This window comes from Vombatus ursinus, unplaced genomic scaffold (assembly GCF_900497805.2).
Source record: "Vombatus ursinus unplaced genomic scaffold, bare-nosed wombat genome assembly UNPS02014770.1, whole genome shotgun sequence".
NCBI lineage: Eukaryota > Metazoa > Chordata > Mammalia > Diprotodontia > Vombatidae > Vombatus > Vombatus ursinus.
In genome coordinates this window covers 25906195-25930457 of record NW_020954548.1, presented here as the reverse complement: position 1 = coordinate 25930457, position 24263 = coordinate 25906195, and the positions used below count along the sequence as shown (strand labels likewise).

Below are 24263 nucleotides of genomic sequence, written 5' to 3'. Positions count from 1 at the left end.
GACAAATTTGATACATTAATATTGACCCATTGTTTTCAGTTGTCTTTACATGTCTGTCAGAATCAGCCCTTATTTTTCAGTCCTACATTACCTCCAGTCATAGCAGATCTCCCCTTGGCTAAGCCTGAGGAATGGTTTCTGAGCCATCAGGAAATTCATAAGAAACTTCTGACTGGGAAAGAATTTGCCTTTGAATCAGTCTCCTTGCTCTTGCTGTCCTTTGTCTGTCATCTGGATTCTGGTACTATTACTTGGACTATGTATCTGGGTATCTGAACACGATTTGTCCTCTCTTCTGATTTCTCTAAACTTTCTGATTCTTGCCTGCCTGCCTGATTGACTGGCCTTTGGTTTAATGTTTTGCCTTACCCTTCATCATCTGAATTTCTGTTTCCTAACTGCTTCCATGGTTTCATTCCATAGCCTGTTTCTAACCTATATCATCTGTATATGTCCCTCCTCCATACTTCTCATCTGACTCCGGACCCCCAACTCCATCTCACTCACCAATTCCTAAGTACTTCTAAGGGCCTAGACTATACCCATGCCGATTTTTTATCTTGCTTCCCCCCTGCCTGGTCTTAGCCCTCCTTCCCCTGTTTCTCACCCTATATCTATATTCTCCTGGCACCCATTGTCCTAAAGCAGAAAGCATCTATCAAATGGGTCACCTGAAAATTCCAGATTGCATCCCTAGACGTGGGAGGAAAGGGACCAATTAGTAACTCTACCTCCAAATAATTAAGGCAAAAATAGCCTAAGAATGTGATGAACAATCTTCTTATTCCAGTGAATTAATATTTCATCTTTTATAAAGGGTTCTATAAAAGAAACCTAAGAATGAGAGCCAGATTTTACACCCACAGCTTTGAATATAAATATAAGATAAATCTCCTTCTAGATAATAGTTACTCATACATTAGAAAAATTTCACATTCATAAATTTACACACATTTTCTCAATAATTTTTAATAGTACGTACTTTCTAGAAGCTCTGCTACAGTGGCTGGATCAAGTGCATTTACAAATATCTAGAGAGAAAAACAGAATGTGTTCACAGTCAAGTACTCACGGAAATTAGATTGCAATCTTCCAAATGGATAAAAGCTGTATTAGTGAACTGTAATTGCTTCAAAAAGCAATAAAAGATCACTGTGAGTACAACTAAGTTTTGGAGTTGTGTCTGCTTTTAAAATCTTCACTTTACTGTAAGGATCATTGCATTTGTCCCAGTCAAGAAAGCCTGAACTAGATAATTGAGTCTAGCATATACTTTTAAAAATTCAACTTGCCCTAATCTTACTTTTTAATGGACAAAACTATCCAGCTCAGGACCAGATACAAATATATAGGTGCATCCAACCAAGAGACTCATTAGAGTATCTAAAAAAGTGTGCTGCTTACAGTGGGATTCAATAACTATTCTTGTTTCTTCCAGCTATTTTTTTCCATGTAAGTCAGTAAACTTAAAAACAAAGAAAAACACTTTTTTAAAAGTCTTACTTATGCCCACTACTAGTATCCCTACCTCTACAAAATCAGGTTGGCAATGACAATAACAAAAATTGCTGACATTTTAAGTTTACAAAGTAGTATTCAGATATTATTTGATTTGATCACCACACTAACCCTCTGAAATTGTTCCCATGTAATACAATACCTACCTCCAGGGAAGAAAAAATACACATTTGTGCCATGAAGCATTTGGAAACATATTTAGGAATAATCTGGCTACATTGCCCAATCTACCCAATGGGAAGAATGTGGTGTTTGGTGGTATATATCTCTTTTTTTTTTTTTTTAGGCAATTGGGGTTAAGTGACTTGCCCAGGGTCACACAGCTAGTAAGTGTCAAGTGTTTGGTCTGAGGCCAGATTTAAACTCAGGTCCTCCTGACTTCAAAGTCAGTGCTCTATCTACTGTGCCACCTAGCTAACCCTCTCTGGTATATATCTAATCCTTTAATTTTATCATCTATTTAAGAAAGAGAATCTAGTCAAATAATGTTATTTAATGCTACCATTGCAACATTGCTACAAATACAGAGTGAGGTACAGACTAAAGTAATAATTTATTATCCAAACTTCCAAATTCACCTCTGCCTTAATGATCTGAATAGTTTAAGAAAATATGGGTGATAGGTTTTTTAATCTGAATAATCTGGGAAATTGCATGTTGTCTGTTTACAAATATAGATACAGCCCAAACGTTCTCTATGAATGGTCCCAAGATCATGTTATTACCATGTCTTGCCCAACACAGAGGTGCACCTCTTCATAAAGTAGAAAAGATGAAGAATTTTTTATAAAAGATCCACTGCTACAGAAGAGTTCCTTCTGTCTTATTTAGAAAAAACTGAGAAGAAACTATTTTATGAGATAGTTGATCAAAAGGACCTGAACTGTGAAAGGAAAAGCAAATTGAAAGCCTTGAAAGAAAACTGAGACACAGCTGTCTCCTAAAATAGCTTTGTATTTCAAAGAGAAATTTTTCAGAATTTTGAAATAAAATCATGAACACATTTTTGATTAAAATTTAAAAGGTATTTTTCATTCACTGTATAATGAGTTCAACTGCTTTCTGTTCATTGGCTTTAAAATTCTTATTTTAAAAGGTATATAGTTTTTTGTTAAAAAAAATCAGAAGTTGATCGAATTGGTGTTTTTTTGGGGGGAAACCTTGAAAAGTAACTACATACATATATCATCTATATTTCATACCTCCTAGCTGAATGATGTTTGAGAAAATTCCTTACATTATTGGGCCAGGAATTACTATTATGTAACAAATTAATCCAAAACCAGGAAGAATTCCAAATTCTGCTGCTTGACTTTGAAGTGTGGTACTATGTCCTGTGCTTAAATGAAAAGTGATTACTCACTACAACCATCACAGCTTCAACCCTTCCTGCCAGTCCTTATTATTTATTCATCATTGATTTAATCATATACATTTTACTCTTTAAATTCATCTCTCAGGGGGGGCAGCTTGGTGGTGCAATGGATAAAGCACCAGCCCTGAAATCAGGGAGACCTGAGTTCAAATGCGGCCTCAGACACATAAAACTCACTAGCTGTGTGACTCTGGTCAAGCCACTTAATTCCAACTGCCTCACAAAAATAAATAAATAAATTCATCTCTCAGAAGCTTGACAACACAAGCAACAGGATTACCATCCACATAAATAGAAAGAAATGTATCTAAGGGACTAAGATGGCATCTTTTAAGCCTATCCTTAGCTGTTGTGTAAGAGAATTTGTTTATTTTCACAATAAGGATTATTTTGCGTAACTGTGTTGAGAACAGATGAATGAGTTGATTATTATATTCCCTCTCAAATTAGATAAGTTCTTCCACCATAGTTAGGAAAAACCTAATTTAAGAGGCAACTGAATATTCTAAAAGGATCCACTTACAGATCTACTTAAATGCCTTTATCTCAGAAAATTATTGGTATGAATATAGCATATCACTAAATATTGGCTAAACTCATAAAATGCTCTCAGAAAAGAAAAAATACTGACATACGCTGAACAAATAACAATAAGTATAGGTTATATTCAAATTTTACACAAGCCAATTTTAGTAGGGGAAATTAGCATGTACAAAATACCAAAATGGCATTTCACCCACCATACCTTACCAACAGGCCCAAACACAAACCAGCTCAAAATAAGAAACATCATAATGAGTCAGAGGATCCACCTAGTGTTCAATCTCTGATAATGGTATTCTATATTTTGGAGAAAAGTCTCAAAGGCTCAAAGACATATCCTAAATATTCCTGACTCTTCCCCTTAAAAATATATTGAGGAGTTTTTGCTTCTAATGTAAACATAATATTTTTTAGTTTAAAAACAAAGACTGAAGTTATAATCATAGACTCTCTGGACTGAGATTCTTTTAGTCCAGGAATGTCATAAATGTTTTTTGCCAGGGTCTACACATTTTTAGGGCCCTGGAAATCCAATCCTCTTTCAGAAACTTGAGCTTACTCCTAATTAATTACTTCACCATAAAAACAATCATCTATGCAACAGAGAGAGGAAAATAAATAGAATCATATCTTTTGATTGTGGGGCATGCAAACAAAAAAATTACTATGGGAAGTAAGAAAAGGGTAATAGCTTATATTTATATAGTGCTTTAAGCTTTATAAATTACTTTATATATGTTATTATTTTCTAAACCTCATAACAACTCTGTGTGATGAATAGTACAAGGGATGTCATCTCCATTGTACAGATGAGGAAACTGAGGCTCTGGGAATAAAGTAACTTGCCCAAGGTCACATGGCCAGTAAAAACTGGAGACAGGACTTGAACCCTGTTCCCTGTTCATTCTCTCTCTCTATCTATCTATCTATCTCTCTATCTATCTTTATAAAGCAATCATTCTTTTGGGGGAATGGGAGGCAATTGGGGTTAAGTGAATTGCCCAGGGTCACACAGCCAGTAAGTGTCTGCAACTGGGCTTGAACTCAGGTCCTCCTGACTCCAGGGCTGGTGCTCTATCCACTGTGCCACCTTACTGCCCATCCCCCTTTTAAAATGCAATCATTCTTTTTTTTCCTCCTGTTTCAGTGCTCAAACAGATGGAGAAAGAATGATAAAAATAAGAGATGGAATATAAACACACTAAAACCTACATACAAATAAGAAAAAAGCAGAAAGGGAACACAAAGGAGCAAGATGACAAAGAGTAACACAATGACCTGTAAAAAATAAAAAGAATGAAACAAAGGACAAAAAGCAATAAACAAAATGAAATACATGCAAACACAGAGTTTAAAACAGGGGAGAAAATCCAGCAGCCCAAAAACTCAACAGAATGGAGTTGGATCTAACAGAGAAGTCCCAGAACTGTTCTCCCACAGTAGGTCCTTGGTCATGGAGCTGCTTTGACATAATGTATGAATTTGAACTTTGATACTTTCCAAAGACATTTATAATTTCCAGTCCATTTAAATTTGATGTTCCTGACTGAGTCTATCATTTCCTACTGCGCTTGCACAAAACAAGTCTTTCTCCCTTTTTGAATCCCACACAGACTATACTTTTCCTTTCATTCTGTTTGTTTCTGGTCATTTCTTCAATTTACCAAAGTCACTATGAAAATATCAAATATAATAGCCAGTTCTCCTGCAGAAAATCATATTTTTTGCCTCAGAGCAAAAAAAAGCTTCATTGATTATCACTCTCTGTGATGTTTAAGTGAGTACCCATTTAAGAGGTACAGATCCTTCCCCCCCAAAAAAAAATCATACCATATCTGACAAAATTAAAGACTTTGCCAAAGCCATGGTTAAGTATGTCTTCAAATCCATTAAAACTAATTCCAGGAGACTATGCATCATTTTGCTATTGTACCAGAAGGTTTATTCTGTGAAATGATGTTTCAATACCTCGAGGTTTGATGATTTCTACTTCTATGGAAGTAGATCACAAGCCTTTAGCAATTACTATGCCCTTCCAAGAGGAGCCTCTCTGGGCTGGTCCTACTGCAGGGAGACCCAAAATTCAAACCATTCAAACCAGAGTTTGCCCTTAGACTGGTGTAGTCTTTGAGAACGCAGGGTCCCCTCCACACCATGGATGAACCATTGGAGTAGAACTTTATTGGAAGAGTCTGCCAACTGCTGTTAGCAATCAGTAGGCTATTAGTTGGTATTTTGAAATGTTTTATGTAGAGGTTAACATTGTAATAGAATCAGATTTGCCTGCTTTAGTTTTATACAAATGAGAACTTGGACTCTCTGAATGAGAAGTGCTGTCTTTCACAGTTTAGACTCTCAGTTTTCATCAAGGTGTTTGATAACTGGTTTGTTGATATTCTTATCCCACCCTATAAAATTTTTTCTAGGTTTAAAAAACCTAGATAGGATAAATTCTTTTAAAAATTCATTTAATTACTTGTAACACTTCAATGTGCATTCAGAAAAATAAAGCATGTTCTAATTAGAAGATATAATAGAAGTTCTAGAAACAGAAAATAGTAACTTGTGGCAATAACTTCATAAGATTACTTGGGAAGCAAAACCAGACCGTCTACCCCTCCCCCAACCATGAGATAGTAATTATTTTTTTAAAAAATTATAATATGTTATTTTCCCCAATTACATGTTAAAAACAATTTTTAACATTTTTTTAAAGTTTTGAGTTCCACATTCTATCCTCCCCTCCCCCCTCCCTGGAATGATAAGCAAATCAATATAGGTTATACATGTACAATCAAAATAATTAATTCATGTGAACTGTGACCCATTAGGATATCTCAAAGAGATGCCAAGTTGAGAAAATAGTTTTACCTTGTCAAATTTCATAACCTCATTAATCATAACAGGGAACACAGCAGGAAAGCATTTTGTCTCCCTATATTGATCAAGGATGCAGACACTGAGTAAAAGTCCTTTCTTCTCTGGAAGAAACACACCTGGGCAGGTGATCTTAAAAAGAAAGAAAACAATCATAAAGATCAAAGAACCTCCTCTTTCTCTGCTAAGATTCACTTGCCAAAGAGATAATTCATTTTTCTTAATATCTTACTCAAAAAGGACTATCAAATGCTCAAAGAATATAAATAGAACATTTATATAAGAGGAAAACCAAATTGTTACAGCATTGAGAACTAGAAGGAACTTTAGAAATTATTTATCAAGTGAGGGGGTTGGTCTAGAGGGCTTCTAAAGTCCTTCCAGCTCTAAATCTCTGATCCCATGCTCTAATTTGACCCCCCTCCTTTTACAGATGAAGAAACTGATGCTAAAATAAGGTATGTAACTTTCCTAGTGTGCTAAGGTGAGACTATGATATCAGAGTAAGGATTCAAATTAAATCTTTTGACTTTAAATCCACTGTTCTTCCCTCTATACTTGTTGACACATAAATATTCACTTTTAAAAGTTATCAACTTCAACAATAATTAACACATTCAATTCGACCAATACATACTAAGTACCTATTTGCAAGGCTCAGTGGGTGCTAGACAGAAATCAAAACAGTTCCTGCCCCACAAAGGATCTTAACTTCATTGTCCACTCAAAGAAATGCAAATAAAATCTATATCAGACCCACATAAATGAAAAACAAAACAAAACAAAACAAAGCAAAATAAAACTTAAAATGACAAAACAATGCTAGCTAAGTCATGGAAAACTAGAAATATATATGCTGATGGAATTGCAAAATAAGATTTTTTTGGACAGAATCTATCAACACAAGGTAAATATCATTTAAAAAATTACACTATGATGACTACTCAATAATTCTATTACTTAGAAATATATCCTGAGAAGATTGTCAAGGCAGGGGGAGTAATTGGTTTAAAGCCATCTATGGCAGGATTGTTTCTTTTAGGGGGAAAAAGTAAAAATAGTATAAAAGTCCAATAGTTGAGGAATGGCTCCCTAAATTATAATATAACCATGCTATGGAATAATATAATGTGATTAAGATTGTTAAGTAAGTAGAAAATAAAAAAATATGGAAACATATATTGGAATAATTCTACAGAAAGAAAGTCTAACCAGAAGAACAGAGTATACACTAACAATAACTATTATGTCAGGACCTATGACTTCATAGGTAAAGGAAAATCCCCATTTGGGAACTTCCTTCATCAAAAGCAGGTAGATCACCAATTGCTCTACCCTTGTAGGGTTGTCTAGGATGCTGATAGAAGTTAAGTGACTCGCCCAAAGTGACAGAGCCACTTTGACTCAGAAATGAGACTTGAACCCAAATCGTCTTGCCTGAGGCCAGATCTCTATCCACTGTGACAGATTTGCTTCTGCACTGAAAAGATGCAAAATGAAAAACATAGACAAAAGTAATAAAAGATGAACAGATATAAAAGGAAAGCAAAAGGAAGACTCAAGGGAAGTAACTGATAAGTTAGTATAGGCATTTTATCAATGTAAATTTGTTGTTGTTCAGTCCTGTACTCTCCTGACCTCATCTGGGATTTTCTTAGTAATGAAACTGGAATGATTTGCCTTTTTCTTCTCTGGCTCATTTTACAAATGAGGATGCTGAGGTGAACAGGGGTAAGTGACTTGCCCAAAGTCACAAGCTAAATTGTCTGAGGCCAGATTTGAACTCAGGAAGATGAGTCTTCTTGACTCCAGGCCCCGAAATCTATCCACAGTGCCACCTACCTGCCCATGTAAGGGTAAATACATTTATTCAAATATAAATAGTTGAATTCATTCTTTAACAAACTATAGGCCTCCTGGGTACCGACTGCTAAGAAAGAAGATACAAGGGACAACTAGGTGGGACAGTGGATAGAACGCTGGCCCTGGAATCAGGAAGACCTGAATTCAAATCCGGCCTCAGACTAGACACTTGACACTTACTAGCTGTGTGACCCTGGGCAAGTTGCTTAACCCAATTGCTTAGCTTAAAAAAAAAAGATACAGACTTTTGGATTGCTTTTCTATCATATTTGCTTTTCTTGGTATTTAAACCTGTTTATATTAAATACATATGTGTATGTATATACATATATAGTATGTATTTTTTTTCAGAACTACACTATCTAACAGAGACAGCTAGGTGGTGCTGTGGACAGAGTGCTGGGCATGGAGTCAGGAAGGCCCGAGTTCAAATCAGTTCTCAGACACCTCCTAACTGTGCATTTGGGCAAGGCATTTAACCCTGTTTACCTCGGTTTCCTCATCTGTAAAATGAGCTCGAGAAGGAAATAGCAAAACATCTAGTCTCTACCAAGAAAACCCCGAATGGTGCCACGAAGAGTCGCACACGACTGAAAGGACTGCATTTTCCTAACTGTTCTTTCCCTGCTCTCTGCCTCTGCAGCATCTTCAGCTCCATCCGATCCCTCCCCACTCGCTCCGCCCCAGCCCGGCCCTCCCGCCCCTCGGCTCCTCCTACGCGGAAGCGGAAGAGATCCAAGCCTCCGGCCGGTCGCCACCGCAACCGCCGCCATCACCGACCAGGCTCTGTGGCCGAGGTGGCGGTCACGGGCTGCAGACATGTCCAGCCCCCGGAGAAGCGTCGACGGCCGCCCAGCGGGCTCGGGAGCGGGTGCGGGCGGTGGCGGCAGCCACCCCGGCAGCCCCGCTCACGGGAGCCATGGCGGCAGCGGCGGCAGCAAGTTCGAGTTCCAGTCCCTGCTGAGCAACCGCAGCCCCGGCGCCGAGCCGAGCTCAGCGTGGCTCCGGGCCTCCGAGAGTCCGCTGCACCGTCGCGGCTCCTTCCCCTTGGCCCCGGCCGCCGCGCCGCAGCCGCCCCCGCCCCCGCTGCCCGAGGAGGACTGCATGAAGCTGAACCCTTCCTTCCTGGGCATTGCTCTGCGCTCTTTGTTGGCCATTGACTTGTGGATGTCCAAGAGGCTGGGCGTGTGCGCCGGAGAGAAGTCGTCCTGGGGCAGCGCCCGGCCCCTCATGAAGCTGCTGGAGATCTCGGGCCACGGCGTCCCGTGGCTGGCCGGCACCGCCTACTGTCTGTACCGGAGTGACAGCTGGGCCGGCCGAGAGGTCCTAGTCAACCTGCTCTTCGCTCTGCTCTTGGACCTGGTCTTGGTGGCGCTGCTCAAAGGGCTCGTTAGGCGGCGAAGACCCTCGCACAACCAAATGGACATGTTTTTCACGTTCTCGGTGGACAAGTATTCCTTCCCCTCTGGCCATGCCACTAGGGCCGCCCTAGTGTCTCGGTTCATCTTGCACCACCTGGTATTGGCTATTCCGCTGAGGGTGTTGATAGTGCTGTGGGCCTTCATCTTGGGCCTCTCGAGGGTCATGCTGGGAAGGCACAATGTCACAGACGTAGCTTTTGGATTTTTCTTTGGTTACATACAGTACAGTATAGTGGACTATTTTTGGCTGTCTCCTTTCAATATCCCTGCTGTTTTTGCTCTGTGGAGTCACAAGTAAATAATTTGATTGTATATGGGACCGGAAGATACAAAGGCTTCCAGGATGAAAAGGACCAAAGATACACCAGCACCCATCTTGCTTAGCTCTTGTAGACATTTTGGACTTCTTTTGGAATTTTGAGTCTAAATGGAAAGATGTAACTCCTGCCATCTTGATAGTTGCTAGACTGAAGCATGTGCCAGCCATAAGGTGAACACAGCCATATTAGGTAAATAAAATATTTATACAAGGAGAAATAGATATATATAGATCTTCATTAACAACTCTGTCAGCAAAACAATAGCAAAGGAACCAAGCAATTTTTCTTGCTGTTGACAAATAATTTTTTTGAAATTTTACATCAGTGTATAATATAATTCCACACATCCCCCATACATGGCACTTCTTTTTAAAAGGAGAAAACGGGGAAAGAAGTGTTAACTAGAATCATATTTTGCATTATTAACATGCATTAAGGTGAACAACTGTGTTGTCCCATAGTAGATTTCAAACATGATTTTAAAAATGTAAAATATAGGGGGCAGCCAGGTGACGCAGTGGATAAAGCACCGGCCCTGAAGTCAGGAGGACCTGAGTTCAAATCCATCCTCAGACTAAACACTCCACACGTACTAGCTGTGTGACCTTGGGCAAGTTACTTAACCCCGATTGCCTCGCGCACACACACACAAATATATATATATATAATATAAATTCCACTACTTTTATCTCTGAAAGTCTGGTGCTACAGATGTGTAGATTTTTAAATTTTTAATTTATTCACTTTTAAGAACCCACACATGTTTTGGTTTTTGGTAGATGGGGGGGGGCACATTTTGATATTTGCTGATGAAGCAAATTAGGACACAGAGAAGAGATGCAGAACTCTAGTCTTCCCCATCCTGTTAAAAAAAAAGATGAATATAAATCTTTTCCATTCCTATCTAGTATTACTTGTTATCATATGAAAAAACACAATGGCTAAGAGAAACTCCAAAAAGAGAATATACATTAATACTTCAAGGACCTGCTATTTCATCAGAGTTAGTGTACCTCCCACCAATGCAGATTGCAAGCCTTACTAGATGGTTTCATTGACTTGCTGTGGGTAAAAAAAAATTCATCACCTGGTAGCTAGTTCCTGGGGTTATAAACTTCTCCAGCTTAGCCAGGATGGTCTTTGGACCAGAGATGTCATCAGGCATATATGTGAAGCCTTTCCAGCATGGATCTGTCTTGCAGAGCTTGCATTTCTTTGACATAGCCTTCAAGAACTCAAGGTTTCATCCACACTATGGTGAGGTACTGAAAGACTTAAATGGAGGAGCACACAATATAAATAGAAAAGGGGGGGGGAAGCCTGAGAGTTATCAATTAGAAAGGTGTGGGAGTGGGGCTGTCTTTCAGTTAGTTCTATGACAGTTTGGAAGGATATTTATGGTGACTTGAGTAGGTCAGATTCCCCAAAACTGTGATAGAAGGCAGTAAAAATAAATCTCTTTCAAAAGAGTTCATTAAAAAGCCACTTGTTGGGACAGCTAGATGGCTCAGAGGATAGAGCACCCACCCTTGAGTTAGAAGGACCTGAGTTCAAATCCAGCATCAGACACATGATACTTATTAGCTGTGTGACCCTAGGCAAGTCATTTAACCCTGATTGCCTCACTAAAAAAAAAGAAAAAGAAAGCCAAGTTGCCTGTGAGGAAATATTTTATCTAGTAGAGGGTAACTGAGTTAGGCCATATATCACATGGACCACTGTGGTAAGAGATTGTGCTTTGTTGCCCATCATTTCTACTCATTAATAGATAAAACTCTGCTGAAGGGTAGGGAATGGGACCAATCTTTAAAGATGACAAGGCGATCTTTCCCATGTACAACAGAAAGGACCTGTGAATTTTGTAATTTCTGTATTTGGGTGATGTTTTTTCTTGTAATGATTTTGAGGGTGATGGAAATTAAAACAATCAGAGTCTTGGACATCAGCATTCATCAATATGAGCAGGCTGTTGTACCAAGCATAAAGAAAAAATACTGAATTTCTTTCATGTTGACTTGTTTCATTCAGAGAATTTCATCCAAGGTGCCTCCACAAATCATATTACCAAAAACCACCTAATCCAGAATGCTTATCATTCCTCAAAGCGGGGAAGAGAGGAAAGGAAGGTGGGTTAAGTTATTTAAATGATGCTCTAGCCACAAAGAACCCTTAAGTTAGACAAGGAATCAATCCTTATAAAATTCAACATAAGAATGTTATCAGCATTGATAAATAGAAAAGACTTTGATTGACAGTACCCTTTTTGAGATGTATTGTGTATCTGGAATCAGCTCTGGCAAATATAGCTGATTTTAGCTGGGTGGAAGAGCAAAATTCTTAATGATTGATGGCACTCAGAAATTGGAACTACTTCTTGGGGATAAACGGAATCATTTTCATTTCAATTTAATCCAGCGTTGACTACCTCTCCACTTCCAGAGTCAACACAGTGAACTGCCCTCAAATCTGTGACATTTTAAACTATTTTGTTCCATTTTACTTTTAAAGATTTCCTTCACAGTAGTGTTATGCCAGATGTTCAAAGGTATGAGACTCCTATTCATAGCCACCAAATTAACTCCTAGGAGCTTTAAGGCAGAGTAATTTTGTTGAATGTTTATACCACTGAGATTCACTTAATTAAATGACACCCACATTTATTGATTCTTAGAGCACAGGCCTATTTTCTTCTGGATTTGGATTTGGTGGAGAACAATGCAAATATTACAAGTAGTACTTTAGAATGGACCATTAATGTCTTTGTTTTATGTAAAGGAAGGAACTCAATTTCAGAATCACAATAAAACCTAACCAGTACTGTTAAATTTTGATGCAATACTTTTTATTTAGTTGAGAAGGAGACTGATTTATATTTTAGCTCCTTATAAATGAGTGTCTTCATTCTTTGATTATTTTGAGATATCACAGTTAGTTAATGCAGTATGTATATGTGTGTGTGTGTGTGTGTGTGTGTACACACACACACACACACATATTTCCTCTGAACCTATGTGCTAACAGCAAACTAGGCCAGATCTCCTTCCTACCACTGCCTCAGACAGTGTTGTCCTGTGTAAAGAATGCTGGATCTGGAATCAAAGGACATGGGTTCATATGTTAACACTTTCACATACTCCCCTGTGACCTTAAACAAATCATTTAAGCTTTCTGTAAAATGAGAGAGTTGGACTAGATCTTTAAAGCCCCTTCGGGCCCTATATGTATGAACCCAAGGCCCACATTCTGCTGTGTGTGGCCAATGTCTGTGGGGACTACATTTTCCAGTCCTGCATTTCTCTAAGTCTCTGCCCTTAGGGATGACCACATTAGTTTGAAACTAGAACTCTTCATCAGCCTATCACTAAAAGAGGGGAAATGCCAGCTCTAATGTCCCTTAACTCTAATATTCTGAGAGTTTGAATCCAAGATTAGAGAGAGGAGTCAGTGAGTGACCAGAGTGAAAAAGCACAGCAACTCTATTTGGAGCACCCAGTGCAAAACCTTGGAAATACTTGTTGATTGATTTTCATGGACCACAGCAAACCAGAGCTGGCCCTAGAGGGAACTAGGTTAGAAGAAAATCAGCTGGGCTATATTGCAATGACAATTTGTCACTTGATGATTGTGTTAATTATACATTCCTTCTAGTGTTTATATTAGGACTAAAAGAATACAAACACTACCCAAACATTAGTTTCTCCTTTAAGATGGTGCAATTGTACCGAGTCTAGAACTGTTTTAAATGGATGAGCAGAAGGAGACGGGAGGGCCGGCACAGAGGGTTAAACAAGTGGTCTCTGAAGAATGGGACAGAGAAAGAGCAGAACCCAAGCGGGAGGTAGGGTGTTTGTTAGAGAAGAGGGTGAAAAAGTTCCAATATCAGTGAATAACTATGAGGGATAAACTTGGAGACAGGCATTTGTAAAGTCACGAGAGGACTCTGTTGAGGGTGAGGATCAGGAATCTGACTAGAAGCTAAATGAAAATCACCCGGCGTTAAGAGGAGTGGGAGCAGAGCCTAAGGCGTGAAATGAAGGGTTGTGAGCAGAATGGGACAAAGATGGATTGTTCTTTCTTACCGCTCGAATGTGCAACTCCACTACTACTTGCAGGGGCATCTTTCCCAGCTGGGGAGGGAAGGATTGGAAAGGGACCCTGCTGCCCTGGGCAAAGGAGCGGGGTTTCTTCCCCGGCCCTCCCGCCCCGATCCCTCTCCCGTGGTGAAAGCTGAAGCTTCTACTGCCGCTGTTTCCCACAAGGGAAAAGCGTCTCGTTACCACGGAGACCGAAGCTCCCAAACTTCCACCGCTAGAACGTGGGAGGCCCGAGACGCCACGTGCGTGCGCATGCCCTTTGCCCCGCGCTACTCACGGAAGGATGTGGCCTGGGTTCGGTTCGGGTTCGAGTTTGGGGTACGTGCTCCACGCTTGCATAGGGATGCTCGAGGCACGCTAAGAACCCTCGGTTCCTCTCCCGCTGCTTTGTCTTTATGTCCCTTCTGCCCCACTTCTTCGCTGCTGTCCTCTTTTCAGGACCTGTGAAATGATCCTGGGTCTATTATAATGGAAGGGTGAGGACCACAGGATTTAGAGCGGAATGGATTTTTGGAGAACATATAATGCGATTTTATATATGGGGAGACGTAAGCCCAGGAAAGGGAAGTGATCTGTTCAAACCGACACGGTAGTAGCAGTGTTTAATAGTTGTGGCCGTAGCAGTAACAACTAACATAGCTGCTTTCTTATTTAAGATTCACGACAATGCCCAGAGGTAGGCACCACACGTTTTACTATCTCCACTTTATCGAAGTAAGATCTGAGACTCAGAGACATTAAGTTCCTATAGTCTCAGAGCTAGTGTTAGAAGTGGTATTTTGCCTGGATTTCAGAGGGAGGGAGGTGGTGGTGAGAGGTGGGAGAGGAGGTGGAGTACAAGTGCAGAATCAGGCATGCATTTGCAGACCTGGCCAATGTGTTCATTGGTTTTGTTTAATGTATTTGTTACAAGGAAGGGTTGGAGGCAGGGGCTCATTGAGAAGTGGGGGGGGGGGGGGGGGGGGGGGGGGGGGGGGGGGCAGGAAAAAAAAATTTTAAAATATTTATGATAGTTTTCTTTTTTTTTTTGGAGTGGCAAAGAATTGGAAATACAGGGGATACCCATCAGTTGGGGAATGGCTGAACAAGTTGTGGTATATGAATGTGCTGGAATACTATTGTGTTGTAAGAAATTATGAAGGAGATGGTTTCAGTATAACATGGGAAGACCTGTATGAACTGATGAAAAGTAAAGTGAGCATAATCAGAACAAGCTATACAGTAACATCAATATTGCACAGATAATCAACTTTGAAAGAAGTAGTAACTCTAATCAACATGGCATCCCACCACAGTTCCAAGGACTCATGATGAAACATGCTATCTGACTCCAGATAGAGAGCTGATGGACTCAGAGTACAAAAAGAAGCATTTTTTTTTCTTAAAAAAAAAATTTGGAGGGGCAACTAGATGGCACAGTGGATAGAGCTCTGGCCTTGGCTTCATGAGGATGTGAGTTCAAATGTGGCCTCAGACACAAACACTTACTAGCTGTGTGACTCAGGGCAAGTCACTTAACGCTGACTGCCTCACCAAAGGCAAAAAAAAAAAAAAATTGGAACATACCTGATGCAGAAATTTATTTTGTATGTCTACAATAATAAGTTTTGTTTAAAAATAGGTTTTGTAATAGGTTTTCTTTTATTTGCTTTCTCATTGGCTGGGGGAAGAAGAAGGAGAGAATTTGAAACTGAAGGGAGAAAAGTCTCTGCTTTAAAAAATAAATAAAAATCAAAGAGAAATTTTAAAAACTTTTTTAAAAGGCCCAGATCTTTATGATCCCAGGTCCTTCCTGTGCTCTGTCCATTCTGTCTGAGACCCTGATTGAAGCCTAGGTCTTCTGTGAACTCCTTAAGAGCAGGGACTGTTTTTGTCTTTCTTTATATCCCCAAACTTAACAATTGCTTGTTGACTTAACTGACTGGCTCCAAATCCAGTGTTCTTTTACCGTTCCAAGGGACCGAGAAAAATTGCTTATATGAATGGTACAAATAATGCTAGGGTGATTGCAAAAGTGTACAAATATTAGACACATAAGTTATATGCAAAAACATTAAAAGTGCTTCCTAATCTTTTTCTCCAAGGCATTTCAGGGAGAGCCTGCTAGCTTAACTTTTACAGTCCAAAGCAAACAAAATTAGCTTGTAAAATTTCTCTTTATCTCACAGTAGTTAATATATTCTCTAGTTTCATGGTTAGACTTTTAAAACAGGCAATGCTGAGATTCCAGCCCTAGGAAGCATAAGCCAGGGACTAGTTTTTTAAAGGGTAGGTAAATAGCATTTTTCCATTCACTGTAGCTGATGAGTGTAGTAAAAGAGGACTAGGAAAGTCTGGCAGAACAGCAAGTAATAGTGCCTGGAAAGGGTCACTGACACTGAAATAAATCTCAAGATGTTATGAGCATTCTCTGAGTATATGGATTAGAAACATGAATAATCATAAATGCTGTTATTAATCATCTATTTGGAGGGTCATTGGGAATGTGAAAAAGAACTTGGAACCAACAAAGTTTACAGAAGGAAGGGATGTCGTAGATCATCTAGCCCAGCTGTCTCATTTTATAGAAAAGGAAATTGAGGCCTAAAAAGGTAAAATGATTTGGTCATGGTCACCTTACTACCTACCAGAGCCAGGATTAGAAGCCAGACCTCCTGATTCTCAGACCATTGCATTGACCCTATATAGCTATCTTCCTGATAGTGACTCTTTGCCAGGTAAGAGGGTAAGAGTCAGGGTCCCTGGATTCATGAAAGTGATGTAAGGGTAGTTCCACAACAGGGAGAAGCAAATAGAAGTAAGATTAGTGAGGAGGATCTTTTGTCCCAAAGATGTCATAGTATTCTTTCCATCTACTTGTCCCCCTTAGTGCATATGTATTATAGATCTTAAGAAAGACAGCTATAGAATAAAACTCCCTACAGTGTGTCCCAGCAGTCTTAGTGCATTTTTAAGCTATTAAAAGCTTAAAAAGAAATGTTCTACCAATACAGATCAGCTACTAAAACGCTTAAAACTACATTAAGATTGTTGGGACACCCTGTGTATTACTTGCTGAAAATGCAGGCTGCAGAGACTACACTATGATCAAAAAGCAGGCATTCATTAGGTCTAAAGGGCTCTAAGATTAGAAATAACTATTACATTAATGGTTGGCAATGAGCTCTGATTCTAAAGGTAGCCCATGTGAAACAGAGGAGATCCTATGTCCAGAGCAGGAGGTGAAATACATGACCAAAATCTAAAAGGAGAGAGAGCTAGAAACAGCTCAAAACAACTAAGACATTTTAGGGGAAAGGGGAAGAGGCACAGAGGCAGAATCTTGACTGCTACACTGCTTACAATGCAGACTGGATGAAATCGATAGCTGCGCCTGGGGCTGTTTGGAGACACGTTTAAGCCATTCTCCAGAAATCAATTCAGCCTTGGGAAAAGGCAACCCGGCATTCTCAAATGAATTTTACGGGTTATGGAGGGGCCAAATACTTGAGGTTCTCCTATTAACCCAGATGATAGCCTATTAAAGAGCTTCCATGCCCTGACCTTTCACCCACAATGACTGAAATCACTGTGATCATAATGAAATTTGGGGATGATAGTGATTATATAATCCAGATCACCAATATACAGCTATTTTATATACATTATCTCATTTGATCTTTATACCAACCCTTTGAGATACATACTGTTATTATCATAATCATTTAACAGTTGAGAAAAGAGGGCCCAAGTGACTTGTCCAGGATCACACTAGTAAGTGTCTGAAGTACAAGTACAGAATCCTATGGAAGAAAAGTAGTGTTGGAGAGTGGTAAAGGGCTGGACTTAGAGACAAGAAGATTCAAATTCTGCCTCAGACACTTAACTAGCTCTGTGACCTTGGACAAGTTACCAACCTTACTGGGCCCCAGTTTTGTTTTTTTGTTTGTTTGTTTTTTGTTTGTTTTGTTTAATATATTTGCTTCTCAGTTTCTGCCAAGGCAATATAGTACCCTGGAAAGTCTATAGGACCTGAATTCAAATCCTGATTCTATTACTACCTGATTCTATTACTTGACCTCCAACAAATCACTTAAGCTCTCTAAGCTTCATTTAATAAAGCATCCTAAGGTAGTGGATAGAAAAAGAAAGTTAACCTTGGAATCAAGAAGACCTGGGTTCAAATCCTGCCTTTGACATATACTGACTGTTTCTGGGAATGTCTCACAAGGCAACTCTTTTAAGACTATAATTCATAGAACCAGTTGTGATCTAGTAGAGGGTTTGTTTAATTGGGAATTCCATATATCAATGAAATCAAAGTTCTGGACAAAGACAAACTACCAACACAAGTGAGTAGAGTCATTCTGCTTTCTGTCTAGTTTATAAAGCAGTCAAAGCACCATGGTAATTGCCACCATCATGTGAACAAATGCAGAAGCAGCCCAACTGTTTAGCTTCTCACCACTTATGGGATGGCCTAACCCTCAATACCCTGTTCCTTTTGCAGCACTGAACAAACTTCCTCATTGCAGACAATAATAATAAGCAATGCTTGTTTCCTGCTCATAGATCCTGACTCTCCATCTCAAAAAGTGAGGCTTACCTATGTTTTATTTTTAGGAGATTTAGGAAATTAATAAATTAATATTAATAAAAATTAATAAAAGAGGGAAGTTTCTCAAATAGTTATTCAGTGAAGTATGAATACTATAGGGATAGGAACCGGACCTCTAATTTCATTAGGTTAGGGAACTCCCAGGTGAGTAAACACCTTGTGCCAATGCAAGTCAGCGCCTTCTCTGCAAGTTATAGTCTCAGAACATCATTTAGAGTACTGATAAATTAAGTGACTTGCCCATGGTCACACAGCCACTATGTATTAAAGATAGGACTTAAACATTGCCTTCATAGGAGTCATCATTTTAAGTTAATATAGCACCTTTCCCTGAAGAATTCATATAACTTTTTTTTTCAGATAATACTAAAAGGAAATACAGGGATGAAAACAGAAACAACAACCAAAAAAAGGAAAGACAAGTCAATTACAAAAAATAAAGACAAATTCATCCCAGCTTTGCTGTCAAGTGTTTGGTGCTGTGTGTGTGTGTGTGTGTGTGTGTTTCCTAATATGGCTTAGCAAATAAAGAATTGTATGATCCTGGGGCAGCTAGGTGGCGCAGTGGATAGAGCTCCCAACCTTGGAGTCAGGAGGACCTGAGTTCAAATCCAGCTTCAGACACTTGACATTTACTGGTAGCAAATAATAATAATAAATAAAAAAGAATTGTATGATCCTGGTCAATCATTTAACTTTTAGGGCTCTAGTTACAGAAAAAGTAACAACCTGCATTGGTGTAGGGAATTTCCTAATGTCAAGCCCTTATCTCCCTATCTTCTATCACCCTATCTACCATGTCACAATAAATCCATAAAAATATGCCAGCTATCTCTTGCAAATACCAGCAATACTACATGAACTATAGGAAATAAAAAGCCCCCCTGTGTTATTTGATGGACAATATAAAAATGGACCCTCTCTTTTTCATTTACCCCACTAGTTTCACTTATCAGATCTTGGTTTCTGTACAAAGTTAATTCTGTGTGGTAACCTTGGTGTTCTAGACCAGTGTCCCAGAAGTGCAGAATTGAATAGGAACTCAGAAGGCATCTGGTCCAACCTCAACCCAAAAAAGAAGCATATCCAACATGTGGTCATCTTCTTTTTGCAGTTGTTGCTTGTCCTTCATTCTCGAAGAGGACCATGACATCAAGAAGGTGATGCCGTGACTTGCAAGTAAATTGGATTTAAGTGAGGGAAGGACTGTGCAAAGTTACCAGCTTCACTTTCTCCTCCAAAGACATCTGGGTCCAGTAGCAAGATATAGATCAGGACGGCTGGAGATGGGCCCCTGTGGTCATCTAGTTTTTTTTTTTCTTTTTATGGAAGACCTTCAGTGAGAAGAAGCCTACTACACAGTAGCCTATTCTAAAAGTTATCCTTCGGGATAGCTATAATTATTAGAAAGTTTTTCATTACATTAAGCCTATATTTACTACTGGGCTATCACTAGTAATCCTCACTTATGTCTTGCCACTGGACTCCAATGACTCTGCAGGAGAGAATGAGACTGATGACTTTTTGCAGCTCTGACTCATTTAAATCCAATTCACTCAAAAGTCAAGACATCACTCTTGTGACATCATTGCTCCTCTCCTAGAATTAAGGATCAACAACAACAACAACAATTTGCCTCTTTACAACTTCCACCCACAGTTATGCCTGGGTTCCTGAAATTATTGTTTAAGGTCTCATAATGTTTTTTCATTCCATTCTGTTTTAATATGAATAATACCACCTGCTGAAAAGCATTCATGAGCTTTAGCATAACTGAAACCTCTTCCTCCTCACCACCAGCACAATTATTTGAAATAAGTTAATTCATTTTTGTGTGACTTGAATTGATTTTCTTTAGCTTAGTTCTTGGTTCAAAGATTCAATGGTAATTACAGAGTATGTCTAGTGTTCCTGAAATATTTTCCATGACAATTAATTGTTGCATCGAGGAAAAAAAAATGGAGGGGACAGCTAGATAGCACAGTGGGTAGAGCACCCCAACCCTGGATTCAGGAAGACCTGAGTTCAAATACAGCCTCAGACACTTCACACTTACTAGCTGTGTGATCCTGGGCAAGTCATTTTACCCCATTGCCCTGTAAAAAAAAAAAAGAGAGAGAATGGAACAAGGCTGGACAATGACATTTAGCAAATGATTGGATATGTAAAAGAGCTCATTGGGTTGTGCCCAGTTGCTTTTCTCAGTCTAATCTCAATGTATCTGCTTCCTCATCTGTAAATTAAAAGAGTTATGATGATCTCCGAGGTCCCTGCCAGCTCTAAATCCCATGATTCCAGAAACTAGATTACTTCAAAGTTTGTATGAAATTTCTATGTTAAAATATGGCTTTGCAAAACCGTATCCAAAATATATATACTTAAAGCAATGCAATTTCTACCTATTGTGAAATAATAAATCTTAATAGGGGATTCTTGGCAGATTCCCTAAATGTGAAAACTCCAAAGAAAAGACTTGAATATGCAATTAGTTACAGAATATCTGCTAAACTCAAGAAGAGGTGAAAAGGGAAACTTCTGTGTTACATAGTACCTCCCCAGTCATTCAAAGGTAGAAGGGAAAGGGAAACATAACTGCTACAAAAAAATTGCAGTCTTCTACTGTTCTTTCTAGACTATACTGAAAGGGAGAAGAAGTAATCTGAACATTTATTTATCAAGACCAGCTTTTCAAATAACCTTAATAAGTATTAGGACTTATTCCCAAGACAGGAATTAAGTTTCAGGTGAATACTTTTTGTTGTTGTTGTTCAGTCATTTCAGTTATGTCTGACTCTTTGTGGCCTCATTTGGGGTTTCCTTGGCAAAGATAATGGAATGGTTCGCCATTTCCTTCTCCAACTCATTTTCCAGATGAGGAAATTGAGGCAAACAGGGTTACGTGACTTGCCCAAGGTCACAAATCTAGTGTCTCAAGCTGGTCTTCCTGACTCCAAGCTCTTCCCTCTATCCTCTGAGCCACCTAACTGCTCCTGAATATTTTTTAGCTGTCTCCAAACTATTTGGAATATGAACTCACAGATAGGAAATATTTTATAGTTCTTTATTTATACAACTCCCATGAGACTATCTCATATGACACTTTTTACTATGTCATTTGACTTATTAGCAGATGAAGGTTCTTTGTTTACATGCTGAACATAAGACATGAGCAAACCGGACACCCTTCTGGATTTATGAAACATTATTCCAAATATGAATGCTTCACTTTCTCTCATTTTCAACTCATTTGTCACCATAATCTCTGTTATTGGACTTCCAAACTAAGTCCATCAAAAATATGATAAGCCCCTTGATCACAGTGCTACCAAGTCAAAGCTTCCAAGCCCAGTAGTGGCTGCTGTACTTTTAGTAAGACAAAAACCCAGTCCAAAATAAATGAATGAATAAATAAATAAAAATAAAAATAATCAACAATTTGTCTACTAGAAAAAAAGAATTCCTTTGGTCTTCCAGTTATGGAACTATTTACATACATGTAGCATGTATAAACCCATGTACATATGGAAAGTTAATTATGCACTACTTTATTGGGTTTTTAGGAAAATACTTTGTAAACTACAAAGTGCTCCATGGATGTTAGATATCATTACTCATATATAATATAGTAAGTAAAGTATATAGTTTTATATATATAGCATAAAGTATATAGTTATATATATAGTATATATACTATAGTAACTAAAGTCCCTATCTTCATAAAGACATGAAGGTCACCCGGAAGACCAGATCAGGAAGACTTAGCTGGTCAATCAATAGGCATTTATTGAGTGCCTACTATATGTCAGGCACTGAGCTAAGCCTAGGGATACACAGAGAGGTAAAAGACAGTCCCTATCCTCAAAGAGATCGTAATCTAATGGGGGAGACAAGAAGCAAACAAATATGTACAAACAAGTTATAAGCAAAATAAATAGGGAATAAACAGAGAAAAGGTATTAGAATTAAGAGGGATTGAGAAATGTTTTCTGTAGAAGGTGAACTTTTGGTTGGAAACTTTTAAGGAAGCCAGTAGGTCAACATTAGAAAGGAGAGCATTCAAAAAATGAGGTACCTCAAGAAAAAAAATGGTGGGAGCTGAGAGATTAAGTGTCTTTTTCATGGAACAAGGCCAGTGACCCTATATTGACGTGTATGTTGTGGTATATAAAGTGTAGGAAAACTGAAAAAGGGAAAGAGGGCCTAGGGCCTAGGTTATGAAGGGTCTTGAAGACAGGGGATTTTGTATTTGATCCTAGAAGTAATGGGGAATCACTGGAGTTTGTTAAATATAGGGATGACATAGTCAGGGAAATCACCTTAGTTGCTGAATGGAGGATGAACTAGAGTGGGGAGAGACAAGACTGGCAGACCGACCAGCAGGCTATTCTAATAGTGCAAGGCATGAGGAGATGAGAGCTCACAGTAACAGTATCAGAGAAGAGAAGGTAATATATTCAAGAAATGTTGCAAAAGTGAAATTGACAGGCTTTGGCAACAGAATGGGTGTGAACAGACTGGCTACAGTGTGGTTTTTTTTTTTTGGGTTTTTTTTTTTTTTTTAAACTCTTAAAGGCAATCAACAAAGTTATAGAGAATTGCAGTCAGTGTCAGTGGAAGGAGTACTTACGCTGATAACAGGACCTGGAAATATTTGCCTTACAGATCTGTGGAACTTGCTTTTGACAAACTGGTTTTACTCTCAAAACTGTTTAAAAGAAATTAATTGAACATAGGAAAGCAGAAGAAACCTCCAACAACCATATTTTTTCATAACTCACAATTAAATACCATGACTTCTGGGGGAAAAAATGCCAATGGAAATTAGGAATGTGACTATTTCACTTCAATTTTGGACAAAATTAGGTAATTATGGTGCCACTAATGAAATTATTAGTGAAATTCTTAATTCTCTTTCCCCCTTCCCCCACTAAATGTACTTTTCATTTCTTACCATCTTCTTTCTTCTTCTACCATTCTCATTTCCTTACTCTCCCATTCACTTTCTTTTAAATAATTTTTATTGGCATCTTTTGTTTTTACATCACCTTTTTTTCTGAATACATCCCTCCCTTCACCACTATTCAGCAATCAATCTGTTCTCCTTGTAACAAAGATTGAAAAAGTATGGGGAGAGGAGAAAGCAGTTCAGCAAAACTAACCAACACATATCTGATAATTTATGCAACATTCCACACCTATCTCTGCAAAGTGAGGGAAGTGCATTTTCTCAAATTTTCTCCAGAGCCAGTCTTGGTCATTATAATCATTCAACATTAAATTTAGTTTTTAAAATCTTTCCAGTTTTATTTTTGTAGTCATTCTATTCCTGGTTCTGCTTACTTTACTCTGAATTATTTCATATCTTCCCCTGTATCTCTGAATTCATTATGCTCATTATTTCTTACAGCACAGTGGAAGTTGATTAAATTTACTTAAAATCGGTCTAGCCATCCTCCAATTGATGAGTATGTACACTGTTTCCAGTTCTTTGCTACCACAAAAAGTGTTAAGAATATTTTGGTGTACATAACTTTTCTTTTTGCCTTTGACTTCCTTGGGGTATATACCTATCAGTGAGATCTATGGGTCAAAGCTATAAGCATTTTAATCATTTTCTTAGCTTAACTACAAATTGCTTTCTAAAATCCTTGAACC

At 38.7% G+C, this 24263-nt stretch overlaps 2 protein-coding genes across 3 annotated transcripts in view; one reads left to right on the top strand and one right to left on the bottom strand.

Moving 5' to 3' along the window:
• Nucleotides 1-14271, bottom strand: part of SPATA6L (spermatogenesis associated 6 like) — a 92172-nt gene extending 77901 nt beyond the window's left edge. Inside the window, exons 1-3 of one of the 2 annotated variants that reach the window (XM_027863166.1) lie at nt 13997-14271; nt 6308-6445; nt 983-1031 (exon numbers count right to left, since the gene is read on the bottom strand). In XM_027863166.1, the coding sequence (XP_027718967.1) occupies nt 983-1031; nt 6308-6445; nt 13997-14035 (226 nt within the window). In that variant the 5' untranslated portion in view covers nt 14036-14271. Of the gene's footprint in view, nt 1-982; nt 1032-6307; nt 6446-11004; nt 11485-13996 lie in introns of those variants that run through there. The other variant, XM_027863165.1, reaches the window with a different exon arrangement.
• On the top strand, nt 8930-10457 carry PLPP6 (phospholipid phosphatase 6). The gene has a single exon (XM_027863167.1). It carries the CDS (start codon nt 8996-8998, stop codon nt 9893-9895), a length of 900 nt encoding a protein of 299 aa, XP_027718968.1. The 5' UTR covers nt 8930-8995; the 3' UTR covers nt 9896-10457.
• Nucleotides 14272-24263: the final 9992 nt, after the last annotated feature.